The sequence below is a fragment of the Conger conger genome, chromosome 9 (assembly GCF_963514075.1).
Source record: "Conger conger chromosome 9, fConCon1.1, whole genome shotgun sequence".
NCBI classification, from domain to species: domain Eukaryota; kingdom Metazoa; phylum Chordata; class Actinopteri; order Anguilliformes; family Congridae; genus Conger; species Conger conger.
The window spans coordinates 640,690-655,689 of NC_083768.1; the positions used below are offsets into that span (position 1 = coordinate 640,690).

Below are 15,000 nucleotides of genomic sequence, written 5' to 3' on the forward strand. Positions count from 1 at the left end.
CGTTCGGGGCTCGCAGAAGAGTTATTGAAAGATATATATTTCCTTAATGACACGCATTTGAAATATTTAGCTAAATAAAACACCCATTAATGATCTGCTTTCTCATTTAATTTTCATCAAATGGCTGTGTATTGATTGTCCAAAGCTAAAATGATGTGAATGGTGTAATGTGAGTTTTCGACACAGCTGTCGTTCGATATTGTTCAGGGAATTTGAGCCCGTGCTTTTCACACTGGCTTGTCCTCTGAGAACACAGAACGCCCAGGCGGGGCTCGAACCCAGGACCTTACATTTAATTTTTTTTTTACATTTTTGTCATTTGCCAGATGCTTTTAATCCAAAGTGATTAGAAGTGCATAGGTTCTTCCACAGGTTAAAGCATCATATATTTTTGGGGGGTTAGACAAGAAAGGGGATATCAGAAGGGGTGGGGGGGGGGAAAATCAGGAGGGTATAGTCTGAAAAGGTGTGTTTTTAGTCTGCGTCGAAGTATGGGGACAGTGTCCTGACAGTGGTAGGCAAGTCATTCCACCACTGAGGAACAGAACGGAAAATGGGCATGAACATGCAGCTCGACCGCCAGGTGCACGTAGTGAGGGAACCATACGCTGGGAGACCGGCTAGGAGGGAGTTGCAGTAATCCAGGCGGGAAATGACGAGCGCCTGGACTAGGAGCTGGGTGGCTTTCTCCATTAGGAGATGACGGATACGGTATATTATACAGAAAGAACCTGCAGGTTCTGGCAGTGGAGGATGCATATGGAGCATGGGGGAGGTGGTTATCTTCTTCCCTTTCTATTAACTGGGTCAATAATGACAAATAACAAATTAAAGTTTACCGGTTTGTGGTGTGTGTGTCAGAATGTGATCCCCTAAGTTGGACCGGCCATTAAAGGGTTAAAGTCGAGTCAGGTTACAAACCGCATTGAGCCTCAGGGTGTGGGGTCAGTGCCGGGCGTTTTGTCTTCGTCGCTTGTTGGGCGGGGTGGTTTAGACGTTCGGGGAGAAGGTTTGACCTCGAAGAAGGTGTGGCTATCACCTGGAGACCCGCCCACTGGGCTGTCAATCGAGCACCTCTCTCCCAGTCGGGGACCCAGATGGGTCTCCACGTAGCCATGCCCTCCTGTTAGAGAGAGCACTAGGGCCTCCTGTTAGAGAGAGCACTAGGGCCTCCTGTTAGAGAGAGCACTAGGGCCTCCTGTTAGAGAGCACTAGGGCCTCCTGTTAGAGAGAGCACTAGGGCCTCCTGTTAGAGAGAGCACTAGGGCCTCCTGTTAGAGAGAGCACTAGGGCCTCCTGTTAGAGAGAGCACCGTAGGGCTTCCTGTTAGAGAGAGCACCGTAGGGCTTCCTGTTAGAGAGAGCACCGTAGGGCTTCCTGTTAGAGAGAGCACCGTAGGGCTTCCTGTTAGAGAGAGCACCGTAGGGCTTCCTGTTAGAGAGAGCACCGTAGGGCTTCCTGTTAGAGAGAGCACCGTAGGGCTTCCTGTTAGAGAGAGCACCGTAGGGCTTCCTGTTAGAGAGAGCACTAGGGCCTCCTGTTAGAGAGAGCACTAGGGCCTCCTGTTAGAGAGAGCACTAGGGCCTCCTGTTAGAGAGAGCACTAGGGCCTCCTGTTAGAGAGAGCACTAGGGCCTCCTGTTAGAGAGAGCACTAGGGCCTCCTGTTAGAGAGAGCACTAGGGCCTCCTGTTAGAGAGAGCACTAGGGCCTCCTGTTAGAGAGAGCACTAGGGCCTCCTGTTAGAGAGAGCACTAGGGCCTCCTGTTAGAGAGAGCACTAGGGCCTCCTGTTAGAGAGAGCACTAGGGCCTCCTGTTAGAGAGAGCACTAGGGCCTCCTGTTAGAGAGAGCACTAGGGCCTCCTGTTAGAGAGAGCACTAGGGCCTCCTGTTAGAGAGAGCACTAGGGCCTCCTGTTAGAGAGAGCACTAGGGCCTCCTGTTAGAGAGAGCACCGTAGGGCTTCCTGTTAGAGAGAGCACCGTAGGGCTTCCTGTTAGAGAGAGCACCGTAGGGCTTCCTGTTAGAGAGAGCACCGTAGGGCTTCCTGTTAGAGAGAGCACCGTAGGGCTTCCTGTTAGAGAGAGCACCGTAGGGCTTCCTGTTAGAGAGAGCACTAGGGCCTCCTGTTAGAGAGAGCACTAGGGCCTCCTGTTAGAGAGAGCACTACGGCCTCCTGTTAGAGAGAGCACTAGGGCCTCCTGTTAGAGAGAGCACTAGGGCCTCCTGTTAGAGAGAGCACTAGGGCCTCCTGTTAGAGAGAGCACTAGGGCCTCCTGTTAGAGAGAGCACTAGGGCCTCCTGTTAGAGAGAGCACTAGGGCCTCCTGTTAGAGAGAGCACTAGGGCCTCCTGTTAGAGAGAGCACTAGGGCCTCCTGTTAGAGAGAGCACTAGGGCCTCCTGTTAGAGAGAGCACTAGGGCCTCCTGTTAGAGAGAGCACTAGGGCCTCCTGTTAGAGAGAGCTCTAGGGCATCCTGTTAGAGAGCACTAGGGCCTCCTGTTAGAGAGAGCACCGTAGGGCCTCCTGTTAGAGAGAGCACCGTAGGGCCTCCTGTTAGAGAGAGCACCGTAGGGCCTCCTGTTAGAGAGAGCACTAGGGCCTCCTGTTAGAGAGAGCACTGTAGGGCCTCCTGTTAGAGAGAGCACTAGGGCCTCCTGTTAGAGAGAGCACTAGGGCCTCCTGTTAGAGAGAGCACCGTAGGGCCTCCTGTTAGAGAGAGCACTAGGGCCTCCTGTTAGAGAGAGCACTGTAGGGCCTCCTGTTAGAGAGAGCACTAGGGCCTCCTGTTAGAGAGAGCACTAGGGCCTCCTGTTAGAGAGAGCACCGTAGGGCCTCCTGTTAGAGAGAGCACTAGGGCCTCCTGTTAGAGAGAGCACTAGGGCCTCCTGTTAGAGAGAGCACCGTAGGGCCTCCTGTTAGAGAGAGCTCTAGGGCATCCTGTTAGAGAGCACTAGGGCCTCCTGTTAGAGAGAGCACCGTAGGGCCTCCTGTTAGAGAGAGCACCGTAGGGCCTCCTGTTAGAGAGAGCACTAGGGCCTCCTGTTAGAGAGAGCACTGTAGGGCCTCCTGTTAGAGAGAGCACTAGGGCCTCCTGTTAGAGAGAGCACCGTATGGCCTCCTGTTAGAGAGAGCACTAGGGCCTCCTGTTAGAGAGAGCACTGTAGGGCCTCCTGTTAGAGAGAGCACTAGGGCCTCCTGTTAGAGAGAGCACTGTAGGGCCTCCTGTTAGAGAGAGCACTAGGGCCTCCTGTTAGAGAGAGCTCTAGGGCCTCCTGTTAGAGAGAGCACTAGGGCCTCCTGTTAGAGAGAGCACCGTAGGGCCTCCTGTTAGAGAGAGCACCGTAGGGCCTCCTGTTAGAGAGAGCTCTAGGGCATCCTGTTAGAGAGCACTAGGGCCTCCTGTTAGAGAGAGCACCGTAGGGCCTCCTGTTAGAGAGAGCACTAGGGCCTCCTGTTAGAGAGAGCACTGTAGGGCCTCCTGTTAGAGAGAGCACTAGGGCCTCCTGTTAGAGAGAGCACCGTAGGGCCTCCTGTTAGAGAGAGCACCGTAGGGCCTCCTGTTAGAGAGAGCTCTAGGGCATCCTGTTAGAGAGCACTAGGGCCTCCTGTTAGAGAGAGCACCGTAGGGCCTCCTGTTAGAGAGAGCACCGTAGGGCCTCCTGTTAGAGAGAGCACTAGGGCCTCCTGTTAGAGAGAGCACCGTAGGGCCTCCTGTTAGAGAGAGCACCGTAGGGCCTCCTGTTAGAGAGAGCACTAGGGCCTCCTGTTAGAGAGAGCACTGTAGGGCGAGAGTGTGTGTGAGAGTGTGGGTAGGTTTGTGTGTGAGTGTGTGCACGTGTGTGAGTGTGTGGGTAGGTTTGTGAGTGAGAGTGAGAGTGAGAGTGAGAGTGAGAGTGAGGGTAGGTTTGTGTGTGTGTGTGTGTGAGAGTGTGAGTGTGAGTGGGTTTGTGTGTGTGAGTGCAAGTGTGTGTGGGTAGGTTTGTGTGTGAGTGCGAGTGTGAGTAGGTTTGTGTGTGAGAGTGTGAGTATGGGTAGGTTTGTGTGTGAGTAGGTTTGTGTGTGAGTGCGAGTGTGTGTGGGTAGGTTTGTGTGTGCGAGTGTGTGTGGGTAGGTGTGTGTGTGGGATTCAGTAAAGAATGTGGTAAAACAGGTTGGTGTGTGTAGTGCAGAGGGCTGCTCGAGGACTAAAACTCCCATCATGCTCTGCTGCTCCTCTGCGGCTGTCTCACTGACGGGGCCCCCTAGTGGACAGACATGGAGCAGCAGCGCAGCCAAACACTACCACACAGTGCGACTGCATCTGCCACTCTCACATCCCAGACTGTCCATCTAAAGATCCTAAATATCCCTCAAATTAAAGCTCAGGGTAGACCAATGGCTAAAAAAAGACGCACAAAAATGGCTAAAAAATGGCTAATTGATGCTCTCCTTCTCTCACTCTCTGCCCTTCTTTCTTTCTCTTTCTCTCTCCCTCCCTCTCTCCCCTCTCTCCCTCCCCTCTCCCCTCTCTCTCCCCTCTCTCTCTCTCCCTCTTCCCCCCCCCTCTCTCTCTCTCTCTCTCTCTCTCTCTCTCTCTCTCTCTCCCCCCCCCCTCTCTCTCCCCCTCTCTCGCTCGCTCTCTCTCGCTCTCTGTAGAGTGCTCCCCAGGTTAGAGCAGAGTCTCCGGTGAACACTAACCTGCAGGAGCTGAATGTGTCTCAGCCCAGCCTGCCCCCCGAGCCTGCCGGCCCGCCCCTGAGCATGCTGGGAGATTGGGAGATGCACAGTGACTCCAGCGGCCGCCATTACTACTACAACCGCCTGACGCAGGAGTGCACCTGGAAACCACCTCGAGCCAGCCTCAGCAGAGACACACACACCCCGGATTCAGAGGTACACACTCACACACTCACACACACACACACACACACACACACACACACACACACACACTCACTCACTCACTCACTCACTCACTCACTCACTCACTCACTCACTCACTCACTCACTCACTCACTCACTCACTCACTCACTCACTCACTCACTCACTCACTCACTCACTCACTCACTCACACACATACACGCTCAAACACACTTGCACTCGCACTCATACACACACACACACACATACTCACACATACTCACATGCAGTCATACACACACACACACATGTACGCTCATACACACTCATACATACACATGCAAGCTCATACACACTCACACGCACTCATACACACTCATACACACACACATGCACGCTCATACACACTCACACACACTCACACACACTCACTCACACACACTCACACTCACACACGCACACTCCCACGCACTCATACACACACATGCACGCACACACACTCTTATACACTCTCATGCACACACTTTCACATCTTCACAGTCAGCCCAGGTCGGCTCATGTCACCCCGCTTCTCATTGGCCTCCACTGGCTTCCTATTGCCGCACGCATCCGATTCAAGGCCCTAGTGTTGGCATTTCAGGCTGCTAAGGGGACTGCCCCACCTTACATACAATCCTTAATCTCTCCCTACTCCCCAGCTAGACCACTCCGGTCTGCCAGCTCTGGTCAGGATACAGGACTGAGGCAGTCTATAGACTAGTGGCTAAGATACAGGACTGGGCAGTCTGTAGCCTAGTGGCTAAGATGCATGAGACAGCTGAGCCTTGAGCAAGGCCCTTGACCACACATTGCTCCAGGGGGGGTTGTTCCCTGTTAATCGACTGTAAGTCACTTTGAATAAAAGCGTCAGCTAAATAACTGATGTAAGTTAAAGAGAGTTCAGCTGGAGCGCTTGGTGCAAAACTCAATCAGGTCAGTTATGCCTCTGCTCTCCTGGATCTTTTTTAAGTTCTGTGTTTTATTTTTACACTGCTGGATATTCTCAAAGTAACACTTCTGCAGTATAATGTCAAAATGAGTAATGACACTTCTGCAGTATAATGTGTAGATGAGTAATAACATTTCTGCAATATAATCTATAAATGAGTAATAACACTTCTGCAGTATAATGTGTAGATGAGTAATAACATTTCTGCAGTATAATCTATAAATGAGTAATAACACTTCCGCAGTATAATGTATAATTAAGTAACTCATACACAAACACACACAGAGCGTGAGTGCCATTCTGTGGTTTCCCACACACACACACACACACACACACACAGTTCTGTGGTGTCACACACACACACACACACACACAGTTCTGTGGTTTCTCACACACACACACACACACACACACACACACACACACAGTTCTGTGGTTTCTCTCTCACACACACACACACACACACACACACACACACACACACAGTTCTGTGGTTTCTCACACACACACACACACACACACACACACAGTTCTGTGGTTTCTCTCTCACACACACACACACACACACACACACACACACACACACACACACACACACAGTTCTGTGGTTTCTCACACACACACACACACACACACAGTTCTGTGGTTTCTCACACACACACACACACACAGTTTCTGAGAGTGAGCAGTGCTCTGGAGTTCCGCTGCAGTCTGAAGGGGGCGGGGTGAGGAAGCAGGAAAAGGCTTTCTGCGGGAGCAGATTCCCCTGCAGTCACTGGGTGCAGCACTGCCGTCAGACAGCGCCACACTGCCACCCTGTGGCCAAACATGTCCAGTGCAGCCCCGCAGTTTTAACTCCACTTTAACAGTGTGTGAATTAGTGATTCATTTTCAGCCTTGTGCTCTAATGTGTGTGAATCACTGATTCATTAGGAACCCTCTGCTCCTGGGCTCTAATGTGTGTGAATCACTGATTCATTATGAGCCCATTGGTTCTGTGTGGAAGAGATTGTGCAGTGCATTGTGGGACATGTGGCTGCTCTCTCTTGGTGGGCAGGTGCTTGGGTGTGCTCTCTCTGGTGATAAGGTGTTCTGCTCTGCCTCTCTCCCTGTCTCTCTCTCCCTTTCTCTCTCCCTTCTTCCCTCTCTCCCTGCCGTTCTCCCTTTTTCTCTCTCTCCCCGCCTCTCCCTTTCTCTCTCCTTCTCTCTCCTGCCGCTGGCTGTAGCCTCTGTCGTCGGACGAGACGTGTCTCAGTGCATACTCCAGCCAATCAGACAGCCAGTACGGCTCCCCGCCCAATGGCTGGTCCGAGGAGCTGGACCAGTACGGACACACCCTGTATGTCTGTGAGCGCACTCAGGAGAAGGTACCGGGTCTGAGGGACGAGGGTTCAGGTGTGATGGGTAATGGTCAGAGCTGGTCTTGTGGGGCGGTGATTGGCTGGGTCGTTTTGACACTGTGTGATTCTGTGGACTGAGGGGTAGTACACTCGCACTCGCACTCGCACGCACGCGCGCACGCACGCACGCACGCAGGCACGCACGCACGCACACGGTGATTAGCTGGTCTGTGTTCTGATTTGTTGGTCTGTGCTGTGATTGGATGGTCTGGGCTGGACTGGGCCGGGCTGGGCTGGTCTTGTCTGTGGTTGGCTGGGCAGGTCTGGTCTGTGGTTGGCTGGGCAGGTCTGGTCTGGTCTGTGGTTGGCTGGGCATGTCTGGTCTGGTCTGGTCTGTGGTTGGCTGGGCATGTCTGGTCTGGTCTGGTCTGTGGTTGGCTGGGCATGTCTGGTCTGGTCTGGTCTGTGGTTGGCAGGGCTGGTCTGGTCTGGTCTGTGGTTGGCTGGTCTGGTCTGGTCTGGACTGTGGTTGGCTGGGCTGGTCTGGTCTGGACTGTGGTTGTCTGGTCTGGTCTGTGGTTGGCTGGGCTGGGCTGGGCTGGTCTGTGGTTGGCTGGGCAGGTCTGGTCTGGTCTGTGGTTGGCTGGTCTGGTCTGTGGTTGGCTGGGCTGGTCTGGTCTGGTCTGTGATTGGCTGGTCTGGGCTGGTCTGGTCTGTGATTGGCTGTTTGTGTTGCAGTGGTTGAAGCACATGGACGCGCAGGGCCGTCAGTACTATTACAGCGCGGACGGCTCGCGCTCAGAATGGGAGCTGCCCAAAGTGAGTCACGCTTTCATCACGCCAACCCACCAATCACGGTACTATTATTCCATCTGTTTACTGCAGCTCCTCCCCCTCTCCCCCTGCAGCCCGCCGCTCGCTCCCCGAAGACGCGGAGCTTGGACAGGAATGAGCCCATCGTACTCAACAAGTGGCGCAACAACACCTGCATCCTGGAGACCAATGAGAAGGTGGGGGCTGTGACCCTAGGGGGGGGGGGGGGGGTCTGAGTAAGCCCGCCTGAATCCTCAGCAACTGAGGAAGGAAGGAAGCGGTCGCTGTGGCTCTCCTGGACCTGGGCTCCTGACCCCAGATTCATTTATTTATTTAGCTGTTATTGTGCTGAATGCTAGCGCGCTAGCTGTTATTGTGCTAAATGCTAGCGCATTAGCTGTTATTGTGCATCAGTCTGGCTTCAGATTGGGCCACTCGACAGAGACCGCGCTCCTCTCTGTCAGTGAGTCGCTCCATGCCGCACGAGCAGCCTCCCTCTCCTCTGTCCTCATTCTTCTAGATCTCTCTGCTGCCTTCGACACTGTGGATCACTCCGTCCTCCTGTCCGCCCTGTCAGCAACGGGCATCTGTGGCACAGCCCTGGACTGGATTGAGTCCTACCTCTTTGGTCGCTCCTTCCAGGTTGCCTGGGCTGGTACGGTATCGACACCTCGGCCCCTTGCCACAGGAGTTCCCCAGGGCTCAGTCCTAGGCCCACTCCTTTTTTCCCTTTACACTCATTCCCTTGACCCTGTGATCACTGCACATGGGCTATCCTACCACTGCTATGCGGATGATACCCAACTCTTCATCTCGTTCCCACCATCTGATACACAGGTTTCTGCCCGTATCTCTGCTTGCCTGAGTGACATCCAGAGCTGGATGGATAACCACTATCTAAAGCTCAACCCAGGCAAGACTGAAATGATATTCATCCCTGCTAATACCTCTCCCTACCTGGATCTCTCCATTTCCCTCGGGGATACCACACTCACGCCCTCTCCGTCAATCAACCTCTCACTGACTGTGGAGGACTTTGTAGTTTCCTCCTCCCGTACGGCAAAGAATCTTGGGGTGACTCTTGATAACTGCCTCTCCCTGGCTCCACAAGTATCCTCCACTGCCAGAACCTGCAGGTTCTTTCTGTATAATATACGCCGCATCCGTCATCTCCTGACGGAGAAAGCCACCCAGCTCCTAGTCCAGGCGCTTGTCATTTCCCGCCTGGATTACTGCAACAAAAAAAATTGCACTTATGATGACGACTATATGTTTAGAACAGCAGTCCAGGTGTATTTTCCTAGTTCTGGATGTGATGCTTTGACTTGTGGTAGAACCTATGCACTTGTAAGTCGCTTTGGATTAAAAGCGTCTGCCAAATGACTAAAATGTAAATGTAAATGTAATGGTGCTAGCCTTCCAAGCAGTTAAGGGGTCTTCCCCAGCTTACCTACAAAAAATCATCAGACCCTACACCCCTGCCAGACCTCTTCGTTCAGCCTCCACAGGCCGCTTGGTACCTCCCCCTCTCCGAACCTCCACCTCATGCTCACGACTACTGTCTGTTCTGGCTCCACGGTGGTGGAACAAACTCCCCGTTGAGGTCAGAACTGTACAATCTCTCCCCACCTTCGAGCGCAAACTGAAGACGCACCTCTTCAAGCAACACCTCTCCCCATCCCTCCCTACCTCCCTGTGATCCTTAATTGTTGTCTTTGTGATTTACGTAGTGTTTCGGTATTTTTAGTTGGCTAGGTAAGCAGTATTTGGATAGTTAAGTTTGGTCACTTTTGCTTTGTTGTTTGTTTATTTGTTGATTAAAAAAATAATAATAATAATAAATAAAAAAAAATTAAAAAAAAGGCCCTGGTCCTTATCTTTGTTGTACAGGTAGCAGTTGAAATTGTACTTCCCTCTAGGGTCTGTCAGCGCACTTATCCCTGGTTATGGGTATGCACTTTGTTGTACGTCGCTCTGGATAAGAGCGTCTGCCAAATGCCAATAATGTAATGTAATGTAAATGCTAGCGTGCAAGCTGTTATTGTGCTAAATGCTAGCGCGCTAGCTGTTATTGTGCTGAATGCTAGCGCGCTAGCTGTTATTGTGCTGAATGCTAGCGCGCTAGCTGTTATTGTGCTAAATGCTAGCACGCTAGCTGTTATTGTGCTGAATGCTAGCGTGCTAGCTGTTATTACGCTGAATGCTAGCGTGCTAGCTGTTATTGTGCTGAATGCTAGCGTGCTAGCTGTTATTGTGCTGAATGCTAGCGTGTTAGCTGTTATTGTGCTGAATGCTAGCGTGCTAGCTGTTATTGTGCTAAATGCTAGCGCGCTAGCTGTTATTGTGCTAAATGCTAGCGCGCTAGCTGTTATTGTGCTAAATGCTAGCACGCTAGCTGTTATTGTGCTAAATGCTAGCGCGCTAGCTGTTATTGTGCTAAATGCTAGTGTGACTCCAGCCGCTGTGCCTGTGTTTCTGCAGCCTGTGAAGCACAGGCGGTACCGCTCTGAACGCCTCTCCGGCTCTTCAGCCTCTCGGGAACAAGTCAGTGCCCCGCCCCGCCCCGCAAATCAGGGGCCTGTAATCTATCCACGTGATTCACAACCAAGATAGCCCATGGGTGTTCATTAACACGTTTATCATGTATTTTAAACATGATAAAGTGCTGGGGAGTTCTGAAATGCTGAAATCTGTGGTAAATCGCATATTTTCCTGCTGCTGGTGTGTCTGAGATCATCTGCTGGTGTGTCTGAGATCATCTGCTGGTGTGTCGGAGATAATCTGCTGGTGTGTCGGAGATAATCTGCTGGTGTGTCTGAGATCATCTGCTGGTGTGGCTGAGATAATCTGCTGGTGTGTCTGAGATCATCTGCTGGTGTGTCGGAGATAATCTGCTGGTGTGTCTGAGATAATCTGCTGGTGTGGCTGAGCTGTCTTGCTGGTGTTGGGCTGCCGGTGTGGCCCGTGCCAGACCGTGTGTTCAGATTAAGCCTCTCTGCTCCTGCTGTGTCTGTGCGTTATTTGCAGCGTGTGATCAGGAAGCTCGTATCCCTAAAGGAATGTGGGCTCTGGAGAATTGGACAGTGGTTAAGAATGGGACAGTGGGTGATGGTGTTTATGGTGTAATTCCCTTTGTGGCCTGTGGAGGCAGTGTTGCTCTTGAGGCTGATGTTTGTGTTCCTCATTCCAGGACTCCCCAAAGCCCAGCTCCCCTGACACCGACTCCTGCCCCTCATCTCCCAAGTCCTTGTCATCCGTTAGTACTGCCCTGTTCTTCAACTGTCCCATCTGCCCCCCTATTCTCCAACTGTCCAATCTGCCCCCCTGTTCACTAACTGTCTCCCCTGTTCTGAGTGAGTGAGTGAGTGAGTGAGTGAGTGAGTGAGTGAGTGAGTGAGTGAGTGAGTGAGTGAGTGAGTGAGTGAGTGAGTGAGTGAGTGAGTGAGTGAGTGAGTGAGTGAGTGAGTGAGTGAGTGAGTGAGAGAGAGAGAGCTCACTCCTTGTTTCTCTGTTCACCCTGCAGCAGGAGAAGTGTGGGCCCCTGAACGTGACCAAGATCACGGAGCACGGGCGCAGAGTGCGGTGAGCACGGCCGCCATGTTGGATGGCCTTTCTGTGGGCTTTCTGTAGGGCGCCTTAGTCCATAATGGGTTCATACTCATTGATATCAATGAACCTCTCTTGGGATTGGCTGGCTAGCTCCAACGCACTGAACGCCGTCTGAGCCGAGCGCTTGGATGTGTTCTGGCTGCAAAGTGGGCTGCGCCGAAGCACTTGATTTCAGCTGATGACCCGTTCTGTTGCAGGAAGAACTGGACCTCGTCTTGGGCGGTGCTGGACGGCTCCTCCCTGCAGTTCAGCAAGAGCCAGGGGGGGGGGGGCAGCTGGGTGAGTCAGCACAATGTCCTGCTAGTTTAGGGCTCAGTTCTGTTTCTGTCGGATCCATACACAACGCCGCAGGGTGTGCTGGGGTCCCCAGCCCTGGTCCTGGAGAGCCGTTGGGTGTGCTGGGGTCCCCAGCCCTGGTCCTGGAGAGCCGTTGGGTGTGCTGGGGTCCCCAGCCCTGGTCCTGGAGAGCTGTTGGGTGTGCTTTCTTGGGGCTGAATCGGCTGCTGATTTTTAAGTTTAAGGCTCTCCAATACGAGGGCTTGGGAACCCCAGCACACCCTGCGGCTCTCCAGGACCAGGGCTGGGGACCCCAGGTTAACATGTCTTGTGTTTGCAGACTGTAGTTGTTGACACTGGGGCCCAACGCATGCGGATCATTGAGTCTGTACCTGCTGTTTTTCCTGAAGATACATCTTAGACCTGCAGTGGTCTGGTGTGTCACTGCATTATTCACACTAGCCTTGGTTGTCCCCTAAACTGGGAACGATATATTTGATTTGACTGTTGCACTGTGGGAAATGTGGCTTCTCTGGTGCTGTGCGTGCCATTCTTTTGTTTCTTTTCACCTCTCCTTCCCCCCTTCCTCCTCTTGTTTGCTTTTAAAACTTGACTAAAGTTGTGACATCACCCTTCTTCCCCTGTCAGTCATACTACCGCAGAGGTTCCTTCCCTGAGCTCCTCCTCTCGCTGCTAAGCAACTGGAGGCCGTCTGTCAAGCCCCGCCCAGCCCTCTCCTATGTGTTCTCTAGGCCTGGACCTGCTGACACTGTATGTCCTCTCTCTTTCTCCCTCCCTCCATCTCTCTCTCCCTCCTCTTTCTCTCCCTGTCTCTCCCTCCCTCTCTCTTCCTGTCTCTCTCCCTCTCTCTCTTCCTCTCTCTCTCTTCCTCTCTCCCTCTCTTTCTCTCCCTCTCCCTCCTTCTCTCTGTCTCTCTCCCTCGCTTGCTTTGCATGCCTCCTGCTGTCTGTCACGCTTGCATGCCCACCTCCTCTCGCTTGTGATTGGTCAGATCCGACCTCAGTCACAGTGGAATCGCGCTGTTGATTGGACAATCGCTGGAGAGAGCTCTTAGCTCTCTAGCTCTTAGCTCTTTTTCTGCCGCAGGTTTCTCCGGTTTGTCGTTAGACCTTCTCTCATTACATTAGTTATATAGCTGATGCCTTTATCCAAAGAGACCTACAGTTGATTAGACTAAATGGGACAACCTCCTGTGGAGCAATGTGGGGTTCAGGGCCCAACAGTTGTACTGATCTTATTGTGGCTACACTGGGGCTAGAACCTCCAACCTTCCGGGTACCAGTCATGCACCTTGGACAGTAGGCACTAAAGTTTCTCCCTCATGAAGACGAGTCTGTGCTGCAGGAGAGAGAGCAATGCCATCGGGGGTTTGGACTGCAATGCCTCCTCCTCCCACAAAGCCTCCTCCCAGAACGCCTCCTCCCGTGGGCTCAGAACAAGCGCATGTTTGAATTTCTCACATGATCAACTCCGTAAAGAAATACAGCCAGTTTGTTTCCTCAACAGAAAACCCAATCAGTCAAATCAGCCAAGAGGAAGCAGGTACTGACCCAGTTGTGAATGTCCTGCTCTCCTCTGACATGTTCTTCAGCGGTCAAATGACAAAGCTTTGAGGCTAATTGCTCAATCAAGCACGATTGAAACTAATTTTGCACATATAATCACAAAAATGTAATGAATTGCAATCGTGTGATGAAGTTATTGGAGAATTTAGAGTGGGAAGGGGAGCTGTGAATGGTGTACAGAAAGGATAGGTTTATAAATCTTTATTTCTGTACCTCAAAGTGCTTTATCGTCGGCACTAAGGCCAAAGCAATTACAAAGAATTATAAAGACAAGACTTTCATTATTTTATTTCTCTATTCTTTTTATCTGCAATGTGGCAATACGCCTGGACAAATTTTTATTTTGCCTATGTAACAAAATGGAAGCGTGAGGCTATAATTCAGAAATTAAACTGTAGAAAACGATTGTGTCGTTTAGACTATTTCGAGAAAATAGTTCTGCAACGTTCTTTTACGGTTTGCTGTAATGCTGGGCACAATGCTAGGTGTTTCTAGGTAGTAGACGCCAGGTTTTCTCTGCAAGCAGAGTGTTTTCTCTGCAAGCAGAGTGTTTTCTCTGCAAGCAGAGTGTTTTCTCTGCAAGCAGAGTGTTTTCTCTGTAAGCAGAGTGTTTTCTCTGTAAGCAGTGCTGTTTTCTCTGTAAGCAGAGTGTTTTCTCTGTAAGCAGTGCTGTTTTCTCTGTAAGCAGTGCTGTTTTCTCTGTAAGCAGTGCTGTTTTCTCTGTAAGCAGTGCTGTTTTCCGGTTGGAGTTCAGCTGCTCTTTTGATTGTCTGATGCTGAATGGAGTTGTCTTGGTTCCTGAACATTAACCTGCTACTCGCCGAAAGGCTGATCATGCAATGGCACCCCCGTCCCGTCTGAATGACAGTTCAGTTCAGTTATTGGTGGATTAGATTGGAATGGAACTCTCCTATTGGTGCATGGCTCCCTGCAGCAGGCTCCACATGCAGGCTGTCTGCTGATTGGCTGGCTGCAGGTTAAGGCTGTGTGCTGACTGGCTGACTCTGCATGCACTTGTCTGCACTGTGACATAATGGCATGATTGGCCCGGTGGGAGGTGGGGGGTGCATGTGGTTTTGGGTAGTTGACCAATCAGGAGCCTGGGACTTTCCCCAAGGGTAATTTATTTGCTTATTTATTAAAATCTTCCCGACGAATGACACATAGTGACATGCTGATTTCCCCCCCACAGCCTGTGTATGGCCTGGAATCACACTGGAAAACTGCACCCTGTTCAGTCTATGCATCAGTCTGTAAATCACCCCTGTGTGCTCTCTCCCTCAGTTTGGGGGGGGTCACTCCATGCTGGATTTTGCGGTGGATCTCAGGGGGGGCTCGGTGGAGTGGGCCTCCAAGGACAAGTCCAGCAAGAAGCACGTGATCGAGGTGAGCGTCGCTCCCAAATCTCAGCCAGTCACAGACTAGCGCAGTTACCAGACAACTCTGTTGCTGTGATTTAAAAGTATGATAACTTTTTAAAATGTGAAGTGCTGCCCTCTGCTGGCCTGTCAGCAGCACTGTGTTTGTCTGAGTCTCCTCTCCTCCCT

At 51.7% G+C, this 15,000-nt stretch overlaps 1 protein-coding gene across 8 annotated transcripts in view; it reads left to right on the forward strand.

The window, feature by feature from the left end:
- The window catches only part of LOC133136786 (rho GTPase-activating protein 12-like), a 29,234-nt gene that overhangs the window by 6,999 nt on the left and 7,235 nt on the right, over nt 1–15,000 (forward strand). The window contains exons 3-12 of one of the 8 annotated variants that reach the window (XM_061254511.1): nt 4,637–4,873; nt 7,056–7,196; nt 7,908–7,988; nt 8,078–8,179; nt 10,464–10,526; nt 11,173–11,238; nt 11,506–11,564; nt 11,789–11,870; nt 12,516–12,638; nt 14,738–14,839. In XM_061254511.1, the coding sequence (XP_061110495.1) occupies nt 4,637–4,873; nt 7,056–7,196; nt 7,908–7,988; nt 8,078–8,179; nt 10,464–10,526; nt 11,173–11,238; nt 11,506–11,564; nt 11,789–11,870; nt 12,516–12,638; nt 14,738–14,839 (1,056 nt within the window). The remainder of the gene's footprint in view (nt 1–4,636; nt 4,874–7,055; nt 7,197–7,907; nt 7,989–8,077; nt 8,180–10,463; nt 10,527–11,172; nt 11,239–11,505; nt 11,565–11,788; nt 11,871–12,515; nt 12,639–14,737; nt 14,840–15,000) is intronic. The other 7 variants (XM_061254514.1, XM_061254512.1, XM_061254515.1 and 4 more) reach the window with 7 other exon arrangements.